The sequence below is a fragment of the Heterocephalus glaber genome, unplaced genomic scaffold (genome assembly GCF_053883595.1).
Source record: "Heterocephalus glaber isolate CG9 unplaced genomic scaffold, H.glaber_assembly_v1.0 deba00001150, whole genome shotgun sequence".
Classification (NCBI taxonomy): domain Eukaryota; kingdom Metazoa; phylum Chordata; class Mammalia; order Rodentia; family Bathyergidae; genus Heterocephalus; species Heterocephalus glaber.
Window position 1 is genome coordinate 1565415 of NW_028258204.1, and position 24168 is coordinate 1589582.

The window sequence follows — 24168 nt, forward strand, 5'->3', positions numbered from 1 at the left end:
CAGCCAAGACTGACCTGAGGTTTTGGGCTGAGTCACAGAAAGCAAGATCATGACTGCCACTGTCCAGCTGCAGGAAAAGCTACACCGTAGAAAAAGCCCAACAGGAACTTCCTACCTAAAGCACCAGGTCAGATAACTGGCTAGGACAACTCAGCTGATGAAAGGCCTGTGACACTCAGACTTAAACAAGAAAGGTGATGAGCTGTCTAGCAGTGGCCTACTCTCACTTTCAAGAGTTTAAAAAGCAAAATAACTAACCTGCCATCACCAAAATGTATTTGTTACATTTTATATAAGGTTCCCAGCCTGGATACATCCTCAATTCTAACCAGTGAGAAAAACTCATTTTCCATATTATAAACTACATGGCCTTACTGTGATCACCTGTCATCAAATAATTGCTAAGATAAGCAATCCTAAGTCCCTTCTCTTCACGCAAGGAAATGCCATTACTATTTCAATCATCTACAAAGATCAGCAACAATTAACAACTTATAGAATGACTGGAAGTTCTCAAATATTGTTAATAGGCTTCTGAATCCTAACCATTTTATCTTTTTTTAACATCCTCCAATCTAGAGTACCAAAGGAGATGTAATACAAACATTTCAATGTGGATATCTGCAGCTTAACAGCCTTAATAACTAGCTATAAAATTTTAAGAGCTATCGTATTTTGGTGGCAATTAGAGTTACTGATGTTTCTGAAATTCATTTGAGATTTTACTGTAACTTCGCAAAAAAATTGGTTTATGATATGGCTTTGGAAATAATAAATTGTTTTACAATCCTAATATTATTAAGACAAATTTATTGCCATAAAATTAAACTACATCTATATTTAAAATTCAATCAAAATAAATTGCTCTTGATCAAAATACTGTTATATTTTAAATATGTTTAATATTGACCTGGTTTAATGAAAATATATATTGCTCCATTTCTAATCAATATGTGAAGATTAACACTTTTATTAATCTTCTATGGTAGTTAAGAAAAGGACCAACACCACTCACTGTCCAAGAGTATTGAGCAATATTCCTCAAACAATGTTACAGACACTAAGTGTGCAAGCTAACTAAAGTTGCAGAGGAAATGACAAACAGAAGCCCCTCAGCTACACAGTACTGCATAAGAGCTGCATTTAAGCCATGGGTGCTTATTTTTAAGCAACACTGGTGCATCCCCTTTGAGAAGGCTGGATCTGCACTTGGGTCATGAGCAGTTATCAACAAAAAAAGAAAAACTACCAGGCAACCTTTACCCATGAAGGCCAGTGGAAAGCTAAGAGAAATCCAACATACTAGGTCTCCTCCCATTTAGAAATAGAAAACTGTTGAGGACTATGAAAAAGTTCATGTTAAATATTTTTAAAGTACTGCGATCCCTTTCTCCTGGCTTCCTCAGGGCCCTTACAGCTAATGCATGTCACGTGCTCATGCACGTGCTCAGACTGTGGAGAGGCTACAGTGTGTGGCCTGCCTTTCCTGGTTTGCAGAGCACATGGCCATGGTGATTCTGACTTCACGTTACACACCTTCACTTCCCTGTCATCTCCCTTATATCACACACTGACAGACACAGGGGTCAAGACCAAGGTCAGGCTCTGGCATAAACAGTGACCATGAAATGGAAGGCCTGCCACGCACACCAAGTATACTTTTGGTATGATGGTGGTTACGATTCTACAAAGGATGATTTTCTCAAGGCAAGGAAGGGGGATTTAAGAAAGCAGGCTTAAACCCTCTGCAGTTACTATCCTGCTTCAAAAGGAAAACAAAAGCACACAAATAACCCCGTAGGAAGTATGCACAATACCACCTCTGCCTGTCCTGACACTCACTGCAGGGTGACTCCTCCAAGCAAAGGCCACATGGCTCACACTCTGCTCCTCTCTGTGTTCCTGCCCCAGCCTCTCCCCAACCTCTTCCTCCAAGACATGCTCTGAACTGAATAAAGGCCCAGAAGTAGCAGCCTTCAGATCAGCCATAGGGAGGACTCAGGCTGCTGGCTCTAGCAGGCTACGGCTGTGGAAGTTCCACCTTGCCACTAATAGGGCGCAGCACTGTCACCTGCATCTAGAACCCTTACATAGCACTAAGCTGACACCTAGCACCAACCAAGACTGACCTTAACCGCTGCTTATAATAATCTTCATCTCCATCGTCGCAGCACCTCACTACTTTTCGACCTGTTCCTCGGCCTCTTTCAGTGGCTTCTGCTTCTTCCCCAGAACTTGGAGAAAAGTCGTCATCATTCTCCTGCGCTGGGACTTTCTTCTGGCGTTTTTGGCCCCTGAGCTCAGGCCTCAGCTCACAGTCTGCGCCATCTCCAGACAGGTCAGCCCCTACCTCCTCCCCATCTCCCTCTTCCTCCCCCTCCATGGGGAAGGACCTGGGCTCCTCACTCTCAGAGTTTCCCATTGCCTGCAACCTCGCCTCAGCCCCTAGGGACCTCTTCCCCCTGGGAAGCCCCACTTTCCCCTGGAACTGCAGCGCCTTCTTCTGGAGCTTCCTGATGTGCTTCTTCAAGCGCCAGTCTGTTTTGGAGAGAATCTGGCTTCTCTGCTTTGGTTTGTTTTCTTTTGACTGTGCATTTGAGGCAGGCTTGACTGAGGCTGCAGCTTTTCTGGATGTTCTTTTATTAGCAGCTTGCTTCTTCCTTTCAAATGACAGTCTCGCTTGATCTGCCAAATACTTCTCGAAGCCTGACGCCTCATTGAGCATTAGTTTTCTAGGCTTTTTCTCTGTTTTCTGAAGGACCTGGGTACCAAATGGTGTCATCTGGCCGGTGCGAATGAGCTCCTCCCAGGCGGTCTTCTGGGCAGGCATGAGCATGATGCCAAGACAGGACGGGCCCGGTTCTGAAACAGAATGGAAATGCGGACCAGCATAAACCTTCCCATGTACATCAGAAATGTTCATTTATTCAATCAACAGGAGGCAACTACCAAGAACTCATAAATTTAGTGCACTAAAGCTTAGAGTAAATTTATGACAGCATTTATCATGCCATATTTAATATATTACCATTCAAAACATGATTTCTCAGGAACTTTCCTCCAAAATATCACTCTGTATAAATGTGATACATACACATCACCACGAAACACTAATTAGCCATAACCAAAAACAAACGGCTCTTATTTGGGACAGCATAGATGGAACTGGATATCCTCATGTTAAATGACATAAGCCTGCACAGAAAGACAAGCAGGCATGATCTCACTCAGCCATGGAATCTCACAGAAGTTGAGAGTAGCCTGGCAGTTACCTTGGCCTGGGGAGAAGGTGCTGGAGGGAAAGATGGGGGCTGCCCGCCTACAAGCACTAACGCTAAGTCACAGGCAGGGCAGGGAGTCAGGTGTGCCATCACACAGGAGGGTGATACAATAACAACCACATATTCTGAGAAGCCAGAGGGAAGGAGTTTGAATGTTTTCACCATAGAGAAATGATAAATGTTTAAGGAGATAGATTATGTCCAGCCTGATTTAAAGATTACACAATATATACATGTATCAAAATATCACAGTGCTCATACATAAATGTTTATCTTTTTATGTAGCAGTTAAAATAAATTTGAATTCAAATAAAAAATATCACATTAGAAATATACTCTGTACATCCAAACATAGGCCTATTAATATATATGTTAGTTACAGACATATTTAGCTACATTTCCTTATCAACCAAGGAAGAGCCCACAGCAGCAACCTCCCAAGTTCCCATGTAATTGTTAATACACCAACATTCAGATGGACTTCAAATCAAGAGACAATAAAACTGAAAGCAGACAGCTATGGGAACAGCACGTACCCAAACACAAAAAGCAAAATGTTAGCTCTGCACTGCTCAACACAGCAGTTACCAGTCACCTGCGTCTATTTAAATTTAGATTAGCTAAAATCTGCATCGCCATACTGCAAGTGCTCAAAAGATATGTGACTGAAGGCTACCACATGGACAACACAAAGAACACTCCCCTCACTGCCAAAGGTCTGCCGGACATGGACCAATTTGAAAAGGTGAAGTAAAATGTGAAGGTATTCCACAACAAGTGTAAAGTCACTCAGAAATCACTCCTGTCATTAGGAAAAACTGCCCTCCAGCTAAACAGGAAGGAATCTGTATTCTAAAATCTTTGGGTCTTGCAGGCCAATGGTACCACTGCCAGTTTTTCATTAAACTTGCACTAAAATACAGAAGAGAGAATGCACAAATTGTAAGCTCAATAAATACTCAGAAAAAAAATATATATCGTCAAATACCAGCATCTAGATCAAGTAACAGGAATCACTAGAAAATCCAGAGGCAATGCTGGCCGAGTCATATCTGGCTCTGAACCTGCTGCAGATGGACCCTGTATGCTCCATGTCCACCTGTTTTCGGTCAGCATTAATCTGAGTGATGCACATTGATTTGCTGAATGAAGGTGCAGGTGGTTAACTCTGTTATTAGTATTCCATATGGCCACAGTGTAATTATTCCATTCCCACTGTTAATGGACATCTGGGTGATTTCCAGGTTTGGCTACTATGAATACTGCTACTATGAATCCTTGGTACACATCCTTGGTGATAAATGTATATAATTCTCTGGGTTTGTTAAGTTTTAGCAGATACTGCCAAAGAGATCTGCAATGTGGTACGGTTTTAAGTTCCACCCACAGTCTTAGTTCCAACTGTCTACTCCCTTGCATTTCACTCTGGCTACTCCAGTAGGAGCAATGGGGCCACACTGTGGCCGTAATTTGCATTTCCCTGATGACTAATGAAACAAAGTGCCTTTCATAGACTTGTTGATCTTCTGTGAAGAATGCAAAAGTCTTTGACCCATTTTTCTCTGTCTGCCTTAAAAATAAGGTTCTTAGTTCTTTAAACATTCTAATCTAAGTCCCTTGATTCCTAAGTGTTCTGCAAGTCCTTTTCCACTCAGCAGCTTACCTTTTCACTCTCTGAATGCTATCTCTAGACAAACAGAAATCTTATTTTCTATACGGTACACTTAACAATTTTTTTCCTTCACAGAGATTTTTGTATTCTATTTGAGTCTCTGCCCACCCCAAAATCATAAAAATATTTTGTTATATACTAAAAGCTTTATTTTACCATTAACATTCAGACCTATAGTGCGCTTAGAATTTACTTGTTTTCCTGTGGATAGTGCAATGAGTTTCACTGTGTTTTCATGTGATTTAACCCAGGGTCACTGGGTTCTTTCTCACAGCACTCCTGGCCATTTCTTTCATGGGTCAGGTAGGCATGCATGGGTGGACCTGTTGGCCAGGCCTCTGTTCTGTCCCACTGGTCAGCCTGTGTACTCTTGTGCTACAAACACTGTTGTAATTACTACAGCTTCATGACAAATCTTGACATTTGTTCATCTTCAAGATCACCTTGACTATCCTTCAGCCAATGTAGCTTTGTATGAATTTTAAAATCAGCTTGTCATTGACCTCCACCCTCAACCTATACTTCCTTCTTCATGCCCTTTGCCTTTAAAAAACAAAAATCTGGGCCCAGGGATGTAGCTCAGTGGTGCTGCGCCTGCCTGGCAAGTGCAAGTTCGATTCCCAGTACTGGAAAATAAATAAATACAAAACAAAAATCTAAAATTTACATTGGAATTTCACTGAAACTGTAGCTGGGTGGAATGACATAATATGTATCATCCAATCCATGACCATAGTATACCTCTAAATTTACTTAAGTATTCATAAATTTTCAATGATATAGTTTTTAATGATATAGTTTTTAGGAAACACTACCAAAAACTGTAATTTTGCTAAATTTATTTCTAGGGGTTTTTTGTTTGTTTTTCGGTACCGGGGATTTAACCCAGAAGCATGCTAGGCAAGCACTCTACCACTGAGCTATATTCCTTCCCCTTTTTAATTTTGAGACAGGGTCTTACTAAGTTGCCCTTCAGGCTGGCCTTGAAATTATAATCCCCCTGCCTCAGCCTCCCAATTAGCTAGGATTACAGGCATGTGTCACCATGCCTAGCTTAGGTATTTGATTTTTATCTGTAGCTAGCATCTTTATTTTTTCCCCCTGGTGAACAAAAGTGACATATATACTAGCCACGTATTCAGTGATACTGCTAAATTCACGTAGTAATTCTAAGAGCTTACTCGTCACGTCTTTTAAAATACATAAAGGATCATGCAATACATGAATAACCGTGGCTTTCTTTCTCATCCTTATGCTCTGTGTGTCTTTTCTTCCATTCCTACACTATTCAGTTTAATGTGGAATAGGAAAGTGAGAGTGAACAGTCCCATCGCTCTCCCCAGTTTCCTTCTGTCTGTAATTGATCCTTATCCACCCACTTCCCCAAAAGAACTGTCAAGCAGTCTCAACCATCACCCTATAAAATGGACCACCTTTTGGAGAGCAGGGAAAGGTAACCTCTAGGCCACCCATGGGCAGCAGGGGGGGCCACTGCACTCACAGTATGCCCACTGCACATGTTCGGACAGACTTACAAGCTAAAGAAGGCAGCCAAGGCCAACACCTGGCGATACAGAGCCAGCCCCCAAGACTGGGACTCACAGGCATTCTGCTCCTCTGTCCCTGCAGACAGGATAAAGGAGAGACCTCAGTGGGAGAGGAGTCTCAAATGCTGTCTGGTGCCCAGCTGGAGAATATAGCAATCAGTGGCTCAAAACACTGAGCTGCATATTTGTACAATGTCAGAACTTAGGTGGCTGCTGCAAAACCCATAGGAATAAAAGAGACTATTGAAGTAGCAGAAGTAGAACAAGAAGGGGACTCAACAAGAAATCCTCAGAAACATCAGCATTTTAAGGTAATGCCAGAAAAGCAGCCAAAAATAATGATACAGGAATGGTCAGAGTGTATAAAGGAAACCAGGAGAAAGACAGGTTCTAGCAGGCACAGGAAGCATCAGCAACTGTGGACAGGATGAAGGAGGTAAGGGTGGACAGGATTCTCGGATTCAAGAAGGTATCTATCAGTGCTGGACAGTTTTATCCAAGCAGCAATAGGAAGTGAAAGACAATAGGTTTTAGACTGCTGAACAGGAACAAATGCCCTTTACCAAGGAAAATACAGCACTCCACAGCAGAAAGCCCTGGTCATAGGACTAATAAATCTTGCGAGACTGAATTTCTGAAGCACATCTAATATTTTTCTCCATGACCTGTTGTTATGTTCTTCGTAATAATTCTCTTGTCTGAGCAATTAACCCTCAAGCTGCAAGAAAATACTTGCTTAGAAAGCTTAAACACTTGATCTATTTTTCAAGCACTACATGACCACTAATCAACAATTTCTATGAACACACACACACACACACCCGTGGAAAAGACATTTAGTTCCAGAGCTTATGCATTTTCCTACAAGGTTTTCCCAAAGACAAGCATTCAAAACAGAAATGTGAATGAAACTGTAGCCATGGTAGTTTAACCTAAAGGATTTTTCTTAACAACTGAATGGATGCTCAGAAAGCCTGCCAAACATGCTCCTTAAAGAGATACAAGAGCAGCTCTGCAAATGCTGACTGATGATGCTCAGCATCCAAAATGTAATTCAACTGAGACGGTAGTTGTCTTTATCAATTTAACAATAGAAGAATGCTAAAGATTTCCAATTTATTGAATGTTCAACAAAATGTGCATCAGCAGCCTTCAGTGAACAGTTAAAAATTTACTTTCCTTCTCTAAAAACTCCACATGACTCAAGAGGTTTGATTCTGCAGGGGATAAAATTTCCTAGTCCATTTTGACATTAAAGCAAACAAATGTATTGTTTTGTTTTGTTCTCCCAAAGCCCAGGCAAAGACTAAAGGACACCCTGCACTGACCCCACGGTACCAAGACCAACTCATGAACCTGGAGAAGCTGCTGCCAGCACCCTCACCTGCATCCTCCTCCTCCAGGCCACCAGCGTGCTCCAGCTCCACTCTCACCTCTGCTCTGCCAAGGACAGCCTGGAGGCGCTTCTGCTTCACAGTGATCTTCTTCAGTTGCTGTTCCTTGAATGGTGAATACCAGATACAGAACACAGAAAGGCAGAGATTTATTGTTAAATACAAAAAGACAGCTCTATGAAATTTTAAAACCGTGATCACGAGTAACATGAAAATGAAACAGAAACCCCATACATTACTATTATTATCAAGTAATACCAAGTAATATCAATATCAAGTAATTTCCTTGGGCAACTTCTACTTTCCTGCAGCAAGTCCCTCCTCACAGCACGGCACTAGCTCTCCACATGCCTGAGCTCACATCACATGTACTAACCACAGAAGCAGAACTGTCCCACTCGGTCCCCCATGACACACTGGACACTGACAGAACTTCTCGTGTTTCTGACCTCACCAGCCAATGGGCTATGGAGGCCAGCAGGCCATAGGGATAAGAAACACAAACACAGATATCAGTTAAAAGAGTCACTCCTGTCTGATAACCTACAATATTTATGATGTCCTTTACAGCATTCTGCCTAGTCACAAAACTTTCAGACATGGCATTCTGCCATGCCTCATGACACCACCCACTGAGACGCCTTTCTGTCTTGTCTCTCTTGATACCATCAGAACTCAGCCTCCCAATTAACTAGGCCTGGGGTACTTGGCTCCTCTTCACAGGGCAAAGAAGGTCTCAATTCCATCAGAGGTAGAGTGCCTGCCTAGCAGGTACTGGATCCCCAGCACCACACACACACACAAAATATTTCAACTCCAAATATGAATGTGGAGCAAGGGGAAGTCTTAAAACATAAATAGTACCTCCCAATGATCTGCAGTGTGTTTTCTTTCTTATCAGCCTCTCAAGCAAAATCCTACCTTCTCTCTGAACAGTCTATCTCTAAACATCGAGGAGCTGCTAAAGAAAGATAAGAAAGTATCATTAAGTTAGAGCAGGACCTCAAGGGGCCAAGTTTGGTCCTCTCCACCCTGGAAACCCCAGCCTATCAGAAGCCAAAGGTCAAAGGTTTCTGCCCATCAATTTAATTCACATACTCCCAGGAGAGGCCAAATGTCCCCTCTCTGGTTTTGGAGACCCTCTGTGCTCTGGGATACTGCTAGCTCTGACCTCTGTACTGCTGTTCTCAAGGTAAGAGAGACAGGTGGTAAAGATAATTGATGGTGGTAGAAGGAAAAGGAGGGCCACCACACAAAGGGAGTCTGTATACACCCATACACGTGGAACTCAGCAACACAAAGACTCCATCAGAACTAAAATGATCAAAACTAGCCATTCCTATCTACTGCAAGGTATTTCCATGAAAGGGTGCATAAGCCCTAAAAAAAGTTTCAAACCTCATAAAAACATCACCTTAACATCTTTAATATCCCTGAGAGCTGCCCCAGTGTGGTTGGGTGCTGACTAAGACCCAAACAGGGATGAAGGGCCAGCCTCTCAGGAGAGAAAGCAGAGGTGTGTGAGGGGAAAGGTTACATCAACCAGAAACAAAGTGGAGCCAATCTGTGCAAGAGCTAAGCAAGAAAACAAAGTCCACTGGAAATGGAACTGAGTGAGAGACCAGCAGGCTTAGCAGGAGCTGAGCAGGGTGATGACAGGAAGACTGTGGCAGGCCCAGGAGTGAGGAGGTCACAGAGCCACACAGGAACTCTCACACAGGGATGTAGGCACGCGTGTATGTGTGCACTGCGCCAGTCCTGTGCACTGCACGTGTGGGGTTTAAAAAATACTGTGTACAGAGGGTGTGACGGAAATAGCTGACAAATTAAATACATAAAAGCAAGTCAATGCATGATTTGGAATCACCTTATTATATTTCTGTCGTTTTACAGAATCTAGTTTCCTGTTGATGTCTCTGTTGGTAGCAGCTTGAGGGCTAAGTTGTTCAATAATTTTATTGATTTGCCTCAGAGATGTCATACATGACCTGAAAAATAAGATAAATTGTCTATTTCCCACTACAGTAACATTTTTTTTTAGTACTGGGGATCGAACTCGGGACCTTACGCCTGCAAGGCAGGCGGTGGCACCACTGAGCTAAATCCCCAGCCCTACAGTAACATTTTTATAGTGCAATATAAAGAGAAAAATGCTAAAAACATGTTTCTTTTACTTCTTATGAACTAAAAAATGAGAAAAATTAAATGAGAATATACATTCTTATTGTCCACAAATAGGTTAAAAGTTTAAGATAATTACTAACATTTTTCTTCTCTGGCTAATTTAAATCAGTTCATTCCCACTTTTAAACAGATTCACTCCTTCTACAAGGAATTTGGAGGGTGGGGTGGTTTGAGAACTTGCAGCAATCCTACTGCCTCAGCCTCCCAACTGCTAGGAAAAGCTTGCTCCACCACCCCTTGCAGACCACACCATACAAGTATTTTTTTAAGTGTCTATTTTATTCAAAACACTACGCTAGAACAATGTACAATAAATTGTCCTTTTACATGAAGAAACGTATACACAGGCTTTTAAAACCTACTATGGAAGCTTTTCAAAGTTTGAAAAAGTCTCAGAAGCACTTACACATTTTCTTATATAAATCATACATCTGTGACAGTACTTTTCTTTCATACAACTGGAAGATTCATTTACTATAGCGTTAAACTTTGTGGTGTGAAGGGAAAGAAAATCAATTTAAAATAAATTACTCTTAAAACAAACACCACAGAGTTAATAGTTCACAATTTCCAAAATACAAATTCAGTCTTCTGGACATTTCTATAATTTCCTCTTTATACCTTTTGTGGATTTCAGGATAAACAATGCAAGTTATCGGCCATTTAAGGCACCAAATGACACCGTCACATAGTGTCACCCTGCCTGAGCCTCTACAGTATTCTCTTCTGTCACCACTGTAGAAGTGGACACATTCCAAGATCACAGTAAAAGATGGGTCATTATTAGGACCTGGGGCCCTCTACACTCAAAGTCACATTGTAACTACACTAGAGCATTTGCTGCTCAGAAGGCCAACAACAAAATAAGAGACTAGAAGGACACAGCAGGGAACCATTAGCAGAAAGCAAGTCCTTTACATGCCAAAAGCCACCTGTACTATGGGTAGCCACCAGCTCTACAACCCCCGTTCCCAGCCACATCCAGCCCAGGCCTCAGCTTCTCTCTCTCATTTCCTTGACCCCGTCCAGAACAAAACCCAGTGGCAAGGACAAATGGGCTCACCCTTACCACCTCCCCACCCCTGTCCTCACCCAGCCTGGCCGGGTCCACCTGTCCCCATCCAGGCACTATGTCTGCTCTGTGACACAAAGTTCTCCATGGAACTTCATCTCTCCTTACAGTCAAAGCAAGATAGAAGAAAGGAAGGGGAAAAAGTTCTTTCCCTTTATTTTTAGAAATCCAAATCTGAAAAACTACCAAGGGACCGAACACTCAGCTTGAGGACAGCAAGCTAGGTAGAAACTACAGGACAGAGAAAAATGTGATGTGGAGGCAGTATGTGCTTCCAGTATCTCAAGCAGAGAACTCCGAAGCTGGGGCACCCTTCTCCTGAGGCCACCTGCCCATGAGTCCACAGGCCTCCAGGACAGCCCTCTCTTCAGGATGCTACACAAGCACAAGATGTGCCTTGGTGAGCCAGACTGAGCCCTCCAACAATGCTGCTCCTGAGGGGAGGGCTGTACTCACTTCCTCTGTCTCCTGAATTAAGAGCTTCTATAAATCTCCTAAATCTCAGGAATATTATAGCTCTCTCTTACCTTAATTTCCCTACCATGTTTACACACAAATTCTGAAAGGGAGGTCAGGCCACACTCACATGAGGTCATCCAAGACAGACTGGTACTCCTTCTCAGCATCTGCAAGCTGGGCTGCTCGACTGGCCTCGTGCAGGGCGCTGTCCACCTGCTGAAGCACACCCTGCTCCAGCACGGTCTGGTCATAGACGTCCACACCCAGGCCCTGCAGCTCTAGGGCCTGTGCATTCCGCTCCACTGCGGGGATCTGATGTCTGTCGATGTGCACCAGGGTCGGGCCTCTCCTCATGGCTGCTGATGTGCACCCCTCGGCAGAGGTGGACGGCCCACAGTCAGAGGGAGGAGAGGCCAGTTGCTTCCCCACCTCCACAGCACCTCCATGCTCCTGCTCCCCAGTTGTATCTTCATCAGCTCTGACAGGCGGACTCTGTGAATGCTCCTGCTCCTGAGTTTGACAGGAGTGGCGGCTCCCTTCACTTGGCATCCTTCACAGACTATCTGAACAGAAAAGGTAAAAATGTGGTGAAGCTCTTGTCTATATTGATCATTACAGAATTTCCTAAGTATTTCATAATTAATGTACCGATTTCTCAAATCATCAGGTGATATAATCTTCTGCTTATATAAATTCAAGTTTCCAAGTACTAATTTCCTAAGAGACCCAAATTATATGTCTTCTGATAATAAATAAGAAAAGTCAACCAAATGAAGAAATGCAGTAGCATCAACAAAGGACAGGCCAGTAGCCAGCTGAGAAGCCACAGAATAGAAGCAACACAATTCCAAGATCCAGGGACTGTTCCAAAAGAGCTGCAGTGGTTTGGCTACTGTCTTTCCTGTGGCACAAATCATTTACACTGGAGTGGCACAGTCATCTAACACAGAGGGTCAGTGATGTAAGGAGAGAACTCCACTGTGAATCTGACGCTTAGGCTGAGTATCTATCCAGTGAACAGGACCTTCGAGCAAATCAGAATCTCTGAACGATTCATTAAAATATTCTCAAAAATAACTCTATTTCGATATACAATATAACTCCTCAACCCTCACATTGGCAGGCATAATGTCTGATATACACCAGAAGTCACATGCTGGGCAGGGGTGAGCCAATTAGCCCCTCTGAGGACAATTTAGCAGTGGCTGTCAAGATGTAAAATTCTCCAGGCCTCTGCCCAGCAATTCCAGTTCCAAGTATTTACTCTAGAGGACCACAGCACCCTGCAAAGACTTGGGTGATAGCTTTCTCAGCAGGCCTGTGACCATGCAACTGAATGGATCAGTAGCTCCCTGCTGTCCCCCAATGCTGTAAGAGGATCACACAGCATATTGCTCTCCTGGGAAAAGAGCAAAATTCAAAGTACAGTTTCTACTGAACGCATACTGCCTTCACTCCACCACAAAGGTGAAAGAGACTGTCTCTACTTACACATGGCTAGCATGGAGGAAGACAGGTGCTTACTCAGCATGTTTTAATAATCTCATGTAGCCATTAAGTATTTTCTGTGGCACTCATCATAAAAGCCACGCCAAGTGATAAAAGCAGTGGACATAGTATGAGTGCATTTATTGAAGTGTTTGTGCATCTGTATGAAATGCACACAAAAGGATCTGAAAAGGTACAGTACATACAAACTTGTAAAAGGTGGCGGAGGATACCATAGAGATACATAGGGATACATCTCATCATCCAGAACTGCTGGGGGGAGAACATATTCCTGCATCAACAGCATCGCATCTAATAAATATATTAAAGCAACGCAATACTCAAGAGACAACCTTGCCTTTTAGGTAACTGTCAATAAACTAAGGTTCCTTTCAGTGCTGAAATTTTATTTCTATGAAATGACCACATGCTCCTTCCTCAACCCACACATTCCACATTAAAAACAGTCCTAGCAACCAAACACTGGGGAACAAAGATGTGGAGAACTGAGCACCACTTGCCCCTCAAGAGGCTCAATTTTCTACTGGAGTAGAAGGGCAGCAAGGAGGGTTATTGACAAGTATCAACTCAGAAGTGAGAGCAGTGCAGTGTCTGGGGCCAAGAAACAACTGTGTGTGCTCTAAGGTCTGAATCCCTGGCCCACGGGCTGATACCGAGGCAGTGCTCAATATCTGTGGAAAGGAGATCCACAGAAGGGTCTAAAATAAAGTTTGATCTGGGTAAATGAGTCACCAGTGAATTCAGACACAAAAGTGAGACTTGTGGAAAGAAGGGAAGCAGAAAGGGCATACTTGGCAAAGAGTCTGTAAGTCACCAATACTGGCGCAGCATTCAGTCAGAATGAAAATCTGAGCTCAAATGAAAGGTCTGTGTGGGATGTGGGTGGCCCAGCAGGAGAAGCAGCTCCGAGGTTTCCAAGGGTCTACCCTTGCCAGGGATCATGAATCTGGAGAGAAGAGGGTAACACCAAAAAAGTTAGAGGTGAACATCGCAGGGGCAGGAGAAAGGCTCAGCTTAGTCTCCCTTTCCAACAGAAGGGGCAGAATTCTGCTTCAGAACCTTTTTCAGAGCCTTTTCTGTTGTTTTTCTTATTTGCACACACACAAGGGTTTATTTTTAAGTTAAAAAATGTCAATTCAGCCAAGACTATTAGTATTGCAGTATAAAGACAAGGTTAAAAATAATGAAGTTTGGGGGAAAACTAATAATAAAAGAAACAGAAGGAATGATTAAAAATGGAAAATAACAGCATGTTCACATAAGGAAACCAGAAAGGATCCATTGAAACTGGACACCAGCAGGTCATTTGTTATCTAATTAAAAGAAGTTTCAATGGAGCAACAGAGACAAAAACAGACTGTAGTGGGTTATGAAGTCAGCAGGAGATGAGACAATGAAGGCCACCCCGGGTGGCCCATGCCTTTAAGGAGCTTGGCTGTGGAGGGGAGACAGCTGGAGTGATGAGGTAACAATGTGTTTGCTGGGATGTGGGTGGGAAGATGTGGGAGGAAGAGTAGAAAATGCCATGGCTGAAGTGGGCATGGGGAGATGACCTACACAGAAAGCTGAGCAGTGCCAGGGGACAGTACAGAGTAGAAGAGACCAGAAGGTATGACACATCTTTCTCTGACAGTGGCAGAATGGAGACCCCTGACATACCCAAATCTGTGTAGGTACAGAGGGAAACTCAAGTGGACCATAGAGAAAATGTCCCCCAAAGTAGGAAACCTGGGCGGTTCCTGAGTTCGGGGACAAAATTGGGATGGGGCTGGAGAAGAGGAGACTAGAACAAATGTCTGTCAGAAGACAAAAGGAGTTGATGGGAAACAAACATTGAGGGTTGCCTGCGATTGGCTCCCCCAAAGCCATACACCGCAACACTGTATAACTACCTCCTCCGGTAATAAGCAGATCTGGGAAAGTGTACTACCGGGGATCTTCAGAATACAAGTGGTAGAACAAAAGGGCCCCAAATTGAAGATACTCAGGACAGAAGTTAAAGCTGAGGGGCGGGGGGAGCCAGAAGGGGCTGGAAATTGGAGAAAGAAGTCGCTAAGCACAAGAAACCAGAAGGCTTTCATCAGAATGTTTCAGAAGGGAAATAAATCATGCATTCCACAATTACACCAGGCAATGTACTAGGCAAATTAGTTCCTGTCCCAACAGACACAATTACCGTGACTGCTCAAGAGGAAAATACAGAGTTCTTTATGACAAAATAAGAGAAAACTAATTGAAGTCATAGAGGTAGGTGTGAGGCTGATGAGGCCTCGCTGATGAAGTAACATTAGAGGCAGCATGTGCAGCAAGAATAGGGTTTAGATCCCCGGTACGAAAAAAAAAAATTGGCTTTGATCAGGCCAGAGTGAACACCTCGCAATGAGACAGTGGAGTGCTAAAGACTTGGTGAATTTGGGAACGTAGAATGCTAGGGGGGAAAAGGGAATATTTTCCTTTCAGTCAGCCGATGAATCCTCGCTCTGTGGTGTAAATCTTAAGAGCATCGTATAGTACGTGGCTAAGCTTCGTTATCGGGGCAGCTGTCCCTTCACTGTCCTCCTCCTGGAGCACCGGGCTTCGTGGTCAGGGCAACTGGGTTTTGGTTCCGAGGCTAACTGAGCAGGGGAAGGCAGAGGAGCCAGGTCGCACGGTCTGAAAAGCATGAGCCTGCATCTCACTCCAACACAATGACTTTGGCATGGCCCAATTTGTGTCTATAAAAGCCCAGCTGGGTTACAGTACCGGTGACAAGCTGCAGAGGGAACGAGGAGGCGACACTGGGAGATGCTCCGGGAGAATGACTGCGTGAGCCAAGGTGGCGTAAGGGAGGATGATGCGATGGGAAACCAGGTCAGAGCACTGGCAGGCGACAACCGCTCTGCACTTCGTCGTCCACAGGTCGAGTCGGCCGTAGGCCCACGACAGACGCCACCCGACTGTCTTCCAAGCACCCCCGGGAGTGTAACGGAGACCTAACAGCGGCCTCCCGCCGCTCCGGGAGCCCTACTCGCCAGCAACCCCACGACTCTAACCCGTCGCTAAGGTGGGCACGCCCCGCGACGTCACTTCCGCCCACAGGTGAACCGCCGGAAACAGCGCGACCGGCGTTACCGCCGGGCTTCGTCAGGGAGGCCAGAGGCTGGGGTTGCGGGGCTGCGATCCCCGAAGGTGCCCCAGCCGGACCAGACACCCTCACCCCCAGTCAGCCGGGCTGTCTAACACTCACCCTGGGCAGCGTGGTTGCCCCACGCGTAAACCAAGTCGCAACGGTCCTGCCGCCAGCCTCCCAGGGATGAGACGTGTTCGGCGTGACGCTCGCGCCCACCGGAAGATCCGCCCCAGCCGCGGGGCGAGACCCAGTGCGCACGCGCTGGGCTGCCAACTGGGTTAGGAGCGCCGGCGCGAACGTGTGGTTGCTGGGAAGCCCAATCTTCTGCCTCCCGGCTGCCTGGGCATGTCTGGAAACCGGCGTTTTACTCTAGTGAAAAGCACATCCTCAGTAAGGCGGTTGTAAGCACTGAGATGTTTCCAAAGAAAGAGGCGGGGGGCGGGGGGTAAGGGGTAAGGCAGCGGGCCCTATCGATGGAAATGCTTACAATTAACCTCTGAGCCTATCAAGTGGCTGGGGGATGCCGAGGATCAAACCCACAGTCTCCCACTTGTTAGGCATGTGCTCCATTATTGAACTACATCCCCAGCCCCCTTCCACGAACCTGAAAGAATGGAGGTGTAGGGAGCCACACTATCTCCCAGAGAATCTCACTTTGCAGTTCCCGCCGCAGTGGGCGTCTCCCTCCCTAGCCATCTTGAGTTCTCTGAAAAGGTGAGCAGTAGGAAAGGGTCTTACCCACCCCACACTCTCACACCTGAGCCAAGAGTTTAGGGCGTTGCAAACTGGCTGGGGAAGTAGACCTGATCTAACTACAAAGTTCCCGACACATGCACAAAACAGTTCCCAAAGCCCTGTAGTGGAGCCAACCAGAGAGCGCTATCTTTAGGATGGCCTAGACCAGGCATCAGCCTGAGGAGTGGGGGATACACAAGGACAGCCACCACTGAGCTGGGTGCTACTGCATTTTTTTTTCCTGGTGCTCTGCTCTCATGCTGTAGAGTATTCTTTTTCCTACTTGGCCCAAACTCACTCTCCAGAACGTTTCTTTTCCTACCTTTAATAAATACAAAACCTCTACCTTATGCACTTGTTTTGTCCATTTCTTTATTCAAAACAAGAAGAACCTAGAAACCACCTCTGGAAGGAAACCCCAAACCTGGTAACATACACACATCTGGGCTGGGTGAAGTGTGTGCGTGCACAGTGGAACTGCACAATGCCTTGATTGCATGAACACATCATTTAACTCCTCAGATCCCAGTGGCAGGGAGGATTTTGAACCAGGTGAAAATTTTAGTTTGGAGCATTTGAAGAAATACCGATGTCCACTCATAGGTTAGAATAGAGGGAACCAGAGCTTCCCTGAAGAAAGAGGTGGTAGCTGTGCCAGGCAGAACTGCTCAGCCCAGGGCCTGGAAGTCCTTTGGAAGCAGAAGTGACTGTGGAGAGAACCTGCGAGGCTTGGTAGGAGAGTATGTCTTTCTCATCTTGAACCTTGAAGATAATGGGTCAAAGAGTCTGAAAGGAGACTTATAGCAACCCCACCTCCATCCATCCATCTCTAATCATCCCAAACAAAAATAAAACTTAAGTTTTAAAAAGGATGTAGCCTTTTAAACTTTTTTTTAAAATGTAAACCTTTTTAAAATTACAGCAAAATGTACCTTTAAAAGTTATATATATTTTTTTCCTTTAGAAACAAGTGATTTCTCTAGACTTCCTCAGGTCTAGGGCATAAACTATGACCCCTACTTCTCAGCCTGGATGAGTGGACAGAATATACAGATACCCGCAGCAGCAGGTCAAAGTCCAGTTTCCTTTCCAAGGGAAAGGAATATAACGAACCTGAGCCTGATTCTTATTGGATTCCCTCCCACACTGTGCCTTGCTATAAAAAGACCCGAACATACCTGTACACAGGAAGATAGTGATTTGAGTGATGAGGGCCCTCCATGTCCTCAGAGCTGGCTTTAAATAAATTGTTTTTTCTTTTTTTGTACCAGGGATCAAACTCAGGACCTTGCGTTTAACAAGGCAGGTGCAGATAAATTATTTTTTTCTTTTTACCAAAATAAATTATCTCCTTTGATTTGCTCAATGCTGATCAAACAAACCTGAGTAAGTGGACCTAAATGGCCAGTAATAGGAGGAATTGTAGTGATCTCTTGACTAAATCACTGACAGGGGCTGCAAATACAGCTCAGTGGTAAAGTATGTGCTTAGCATACAAGAGGACCTGGATTCAACCTAGTATGGATGGGGGGTGGTGTTGAAAGGAAGTTGGTAGGATATAGTTTCAATGCTTGAAAGAGATACTCTTTGGAGGGAACTCCTCTGTATCAACCAGAAGAAACAGACGGTACACACAAATGGGGTGGTTCAGGAAAATTAATAATCTGTGCAGAAATGTGGGCAGGGTTTCAGAAAACAAGATGGCACCATATATATCCCTGGGACTAGCAGGAGACCAGGAGCTCTTCCCTTCTGTTATGGGCTGAACTGTTGTTTCCCACAAGTTAATGTGTTGAAGTCCTACCCGCTAGAATGTGACCATGGGGCCGGGGATTTAGCTCAGTGGTTCTGCTGCCTGCCTTGCAAGTGCAAGGATCCGAATTTGGTCCCCGGTACCAAAATACAAACAAGCACTAATCACATGCCCAGCTATAGAATGTGACCATGTTTGGAGATAAGCATATTGTAGAGGTAAGTTAAATTAGGTCCTTAGGGTTGGCCCCAATTCAGTGTGACTGCTGTTCTCATGAGGAGGAAAAAATTTAGACACCAACATATGCAGAGGGGAAGACCATGTGACTACAGGGAGATTTTGTCTATAAGCCAAGACTAAGAGGCCTCAGAAGAGACCAGCTCTGCCAGTACTTTGATCTTGGACTTCCAGTCTCCAGAACCATGGGAAAATAGATTTCTGTTGTTTAAGTCATTCAACCTGTGATACTCTGTTTCAGCAGCCCTAGAAAATAGGCAGTGAGAAGACATAGAAGGGAATACCAGAATGGAGCTCCATCATTTCACTGACTAGTGCCTCCCATTGTCAAAACCACCTGTCCACTGGGGGCCCAGAGAGCCTAGGAACTGACTGTATAGGTCAGAAGCCTCCAGGATTCAGAGCAGGGTGGAGAGAGATGAAGCATGAGCCTGAAGAAACAAATTGAAAATGTGCATCATCCCACACACAATTGCTAGTGTCCTTTTAGATGTCTTTACTTTGGAAAAGGCAAATTAACAAAGTCACTATTAATTCAGTAGGGCTTTGTAAATGAATCATAATTAGTCAATTAAAGGATCTACTTACTTCCTCTAAGCTAAGTTTCCCTTGTATACCCCCCAGCCTTATGGTCGTAATAAGGACCCATGAGCAGTGACAGCTCAGGTTTGATGACTGCTGTGCCCACCTGAATACTAAGAAACCCATCTGCGCTCACATCTTCACTGCTACTCTCATTCAGTGTTATGGTTTGGATCTTAAGTGTCTCCCAAAGGTCATGTGTTGAAGGCTTCATTAGTAGCCTTACGGCACTATTAGGAAGTGGCAGAATCTGTATGAGGTGGAACCTAGTGGTAGGAAGTTGGGTCATGGCAAGGAATGGGGACAGGCTGGAAGTGATATTGGAACCTCAGCCCTTTTCTCCTTCTTTGCTTCCTGACCATTGTGAGGTGAGTAGTTTCCTCCATGGCACGCTTCTGCCGAGGTATTTCTGCCTCTCCACAGGCCCAAAAGCAATGAGCCCAAGCAACCATGGACTGAAACCTCTGAGACCATAAGCCAAAGTAAATCTCTCCTTTTAAGATCTTTTTCTCAGGTTCTTTGTCACAATAACTGCAAGCTGACTAACACACTGGTCATTTTGAGAGATCCATGAGTGCCTCCAACCTGTGTATCACTCAGGCTGCCATTCTCATATTCATTCATTCTCATATGCCACTCAGGGTACCTACCATTCTCATATTCTCTTTTTGTTTCCAGTACTGAAGATTGAACTCAAGACCTTCCCACTGAGCTATATCCTCAGACCTTTTTTATTTTTTCTTTTGAGACATGGTCTCGCTAAGTTGTAAGTTGCCCAAGCTGGCCTAGAACTTGCAATCTTCTGCCTCAGCTTCTGTTATGGCTTGTATCTAGATGTCCCTCCAAAGTCTCATGTGCTCCTAGATGGGGTTTTTTTGTAGGTAGCTGGATCTTGGGCGTATGACTAAAGATTAAGGATATGTGATAACTAAATTAGTCCACTGATTGGTTTAGCATAGTTCTTTGTGGATAACATGAAGGCCCACCATGACCAAACCAATAGGCTTGTAGCCTGAATGAAATAAAAGGGGAAAGAAGGCTCACTGTTGGCTTCTTCCTGCCTGCCACACCATGGACTATTCCTCCTCTTCCCAGCTGCCCTGCCTTGGAATCAGCTGACTATGGACTGAAACCTCTACAAATTATGAGCTGAAATAAACCTTTTCTCCTTTAAATTGTGGGTGTCAAGTATTTTGTCCCAGGAATGAGAAAATAACTAAGAAGGTTTCCAGAGTGCTAGGATTACAGGCAAGCACCACCATGCCCAGCTTCATACTCTCTTAAAGGCAATGTCTGGCCCCGTTGGTGGGACCACAGTCATGTGGGGCCACTAGAGCTCTGCTAGAGCCACTTCTGTTGCCATTATGTGAAGCACTCCTGGACACTGGCCTCAGGGAAACAGGAAATAGACCCCTTCCCTGACTTTGTCACTCTGACTTCCTCTGGCACCTGAGCCCCACAGCAATCTTGCTTGGCTCACAGACCCTACCCCTTCCTCCGCCTCTGCATCGATTATGGTTTAGATCTAAAATGTACCCGAAAGTCTCTTGGGTGTGGAAGGTGATTAGATCATGGGGAAATTATATGGTTTGTGGATTAGTCTGGTGATGAGTTCATGGCTGACTGCTGTTCAGAGGTCAAGCCTGGTTGGAAGAGGTGGGTCACGTGGGTGTGACCTGGGAAGATGTTGTCTCAGGCTCCTCCCCCCTCCTTCCTGGCCGCCATGGTCTGGCCAGCTTTCCTTCACCATGCCCTTTTTTTTTTTTTATTCTTTTACTGGTACATTTTAGTTGTACAATATGTTTACATTTATCATTGGGTGCTTGTATCTGTACATGGTGTATCTTAGTTCTTATTTTTTCCCCCATTGCCTGTGGGCCTTCACCCCCTCCACCCTTCCGTATTTACATAAATTTCGTTTCCATTTTTTTTTCTTTTCTCATAATTTTTCCTTTCCCTTCTTCCCTTTCCCCTTCCCCTCCCACCACCCCTATGCCTTTGGACCTTTTCCTATTTCAAGTTATGAATTATTCATTTTAATCCTCATGTACACTTTCAGTTTCTCACATTAGAGAAACTATTCGATATTTACACATATGTGTCCTATTTATTTCACTTAAGAGTATGGCCTCAATATGCATCCATTTAGCTATAAATGTCTCTATAGTTTCTCGTTCTTTATCGCCATGCCCTTTCACCTTGCTTCAGAGCCAGCCAACTACAGACTAATCATAAACCCACTGAAACCATGAGCCAAAATGAATGTCTCCTGTTTTATATTGTGGGTGTTGGGTATTGTGCACTCATAGTTCAAAAACTTCCAAGGTCGGGGTGGCTGCTGGTAAATGCTGTGTGGCTGTATCACAACTTTTATAACAACCCAGTCTCCTAACAGCCAATCTCATCCCTGAAAACTTAACTTCCTCTAATAGATGGAACTCTGAGGGTGGTGCCTTTACGTTGACCTAACCCACACCAGACCCCACCTCCTGACACTGCTGCATTGAGGAATTAAACCTTGGCATGTATTTTGGTAGTGACAGGTCACATCCAAACCCTAGCACATATATTCTGCCCAACTCTGTCTTTGCCCTTTTTCTCAAATTCCTCCCTGATTAATTTTTGTTCATTACTTTTTCCCTAATCTTTTAAGGTCATTTTACTAATCTCCAGAAAACACTTCATTCTCCAAAGCTAATCTAATGTTAAGTGAAATAAATCAGACATGCAAGCTTAAATATTGCATGGTGTCTCTTATATGGGAATCCCAAAGTATAAATAAAAAGCAAAATAAAAACTAGATAATAAGAAACAGGAAGATAGATCTTTTGCAAATGAGAAGGGGACCAAGAGATGGAAGGAGTGTGAGGAGAGGGAAAGAAAAAAATTTTTTAAATTGAGATGTGTTATATACATATAACAGCCCCCCACTGTGGATGTAATCATTATGTATGTACTACAAACATATAAAAATAAAAATTTTCAAAAAGGAAAAAACCAAAGCTGATCTAAAAAGAAGAGAGTAGATATGGATAAACCAAGCTCTGCTCAGATTCTGGAAGATGGTGAAGGTCAGTCTCAGGATGCCCTGATTTTTGGAGGCTTCAGTATCTCAATGTGCATTTACTATTAGTAACCAGCATGTGACTGACAGGTGCAGTTAAACATTAAGGAGATTTTGAAGAAAGTTGTGATGATTCTGAACACACAAAAAGAAAAGTTATTGTTGATCTATATTTCATATCAATGTTAACTGATTAGAGTATAAACACAAACAAGTATATAGCAATAATAAAGAATAACTTGAGGATGTAGACATGTTTACAGGACATGCAATGTGATTTGAGCATGCCATACACTGTGAGGCAATCTCACTTCCTCTTCTTCTTCCTCTTCTTCCTCTTCCTCTTCTTCTTCTTCTTCTTCTTCTTCTTCTTCTTCTTCTTCTTCTTCTTCTTCTTCTTCTAGGAGCTCACTTCAGAGAATGCTGGTCAACAAATAGCCAGGAAACCTGAATGTCCACTAATAGGGGAGGTGAGTGTTTTTCAACGGGTTCATTTCATTGAGTTGTGCATTAGCCACTTTTTTGCTGCTAGGACAAAATACCCAACACCACAACTTCAAGGAGAGGCTTATTTTGGCTTACAGTTTTTAGAGGATTCAGTCCATAGTTGGCTGGCTCCAAGGCAAAAAGAGCTACCAATATCTGTTTTAATCACTTTCCTGTCACTGAGACACAATACCTAACACCCACAACTTAAAGGAGGAGAGGTTTATTTTGGCTCATGTTTTAAGTTCATGGTAAGCTATCTCCAAGGCAGAAATGGCATGGAGGAAAGGTCTGAGCTGTTCATGTCACAGCAGCTAGGAAGCAAAGAGAAGGGAGAGGCCAAGAACACAAATACAGGCCATGAGTGACCCAGCTTCAACCAAGCTCCACCCCTTAATAGCACATTCAGCTACTGAGCTCATTAATGGATGAATCCACTGATGAGTACAGCACCCTTAATCCAATCACCTTGCATACACATGAACATTTTAGGGGACATTCTAGATCTAAACCTCTCTTGGCTGTGGGCAATACAGAGGTAAACAAAGCATTCAGGGGTCCCTGCTCTCATGAGACTGCATTTAGCAGACAGAGAAAATAATAATGCATAAACAAAAATATAAAGTAATAAGTGCTATTGAGGAACAGGAAATAAGATGACAGAGAGTGACTGGGCTATCTTTTAGTGGTTGTCTGAGTTGGTTTTGTGCTGCTATAATAGAACTCTTGAGATGGGGTATCTTGTAAAAGAGATAGATGTCTTTGCTACAGTTCTGGAGACTGGGAAGTCTAAAATTGAGGGGCTGGCACCCGGGAGGTGCTTATGGATGTGCCATCCATGGCAGCAGGTGGAAGGGCAAAAGAGTAAGAGGAAACTGAACTCATCTTTTGCAACAAACCCACACTCATGTTAACAACATTAATCCATTCCTGAGGGCAGAGCCCTTGTGACCTCAGCACAGCTTCACTGGGGTTAAGTTTCTAACACATGAACTTTGAGGGAATTCAAAAAATTGCAGTGAGTATGAAGCAAGTATCTGATCAGGAAACATCTCAATTGAAACCTGAATGACAGGAAGAAGAC

At 44.0% G+C, this 24168-nt stretch overlaps 1 protein-coding gene across 7 annotated transcripts in view; it reads right to left on the bottom strand.

Annotated features, from left to right (window-relative positions):
- The window catches only part of Ercc6 (ERCC excision repair 6, chromatin remodeling factor), a 76109-nt gene extending 59628 nt beyond the window's left edge, over positions 1-16481 (bottom strand). For 2 of the 7 annotated variants that reach the window (XM_004874530.3, XM_004874528.3), the window contains exons 1-5: positions 16345-16481; positions 11737-12172; positions 9762-9882; positions 7885-7999; positions 2130-2862 (exon numbers count right to left, since the gene is read on the bottom strand). In XM_004874530.3, the coding sequence (XP_004874587.1) occupies positions 2130-2862; positions 7885-7999; positions 9762-9882; positions 11737-12158 (1391 nt within the window). In that variant the 5' untranslated portion in view covers positions 12159-12172; positions 16345-16481. Of the gene's footprint in view, positions 1-2129; positions 2863-7884; positions 8000-8152; positions 9726-9761; positions 9883-11736; positions 12173-13909; positions 14065-15860; positions 16042-16344 lie in introns of those variants that run through there. The other 5 variants (XM_021251932.2, XM_087210599.1, XM_013069165.3 and 2 more) reach the window with 5 other exon arrangements.
- Between the last annotated feature and the right edge of the window lie 7687 nt (positions 16482-24168).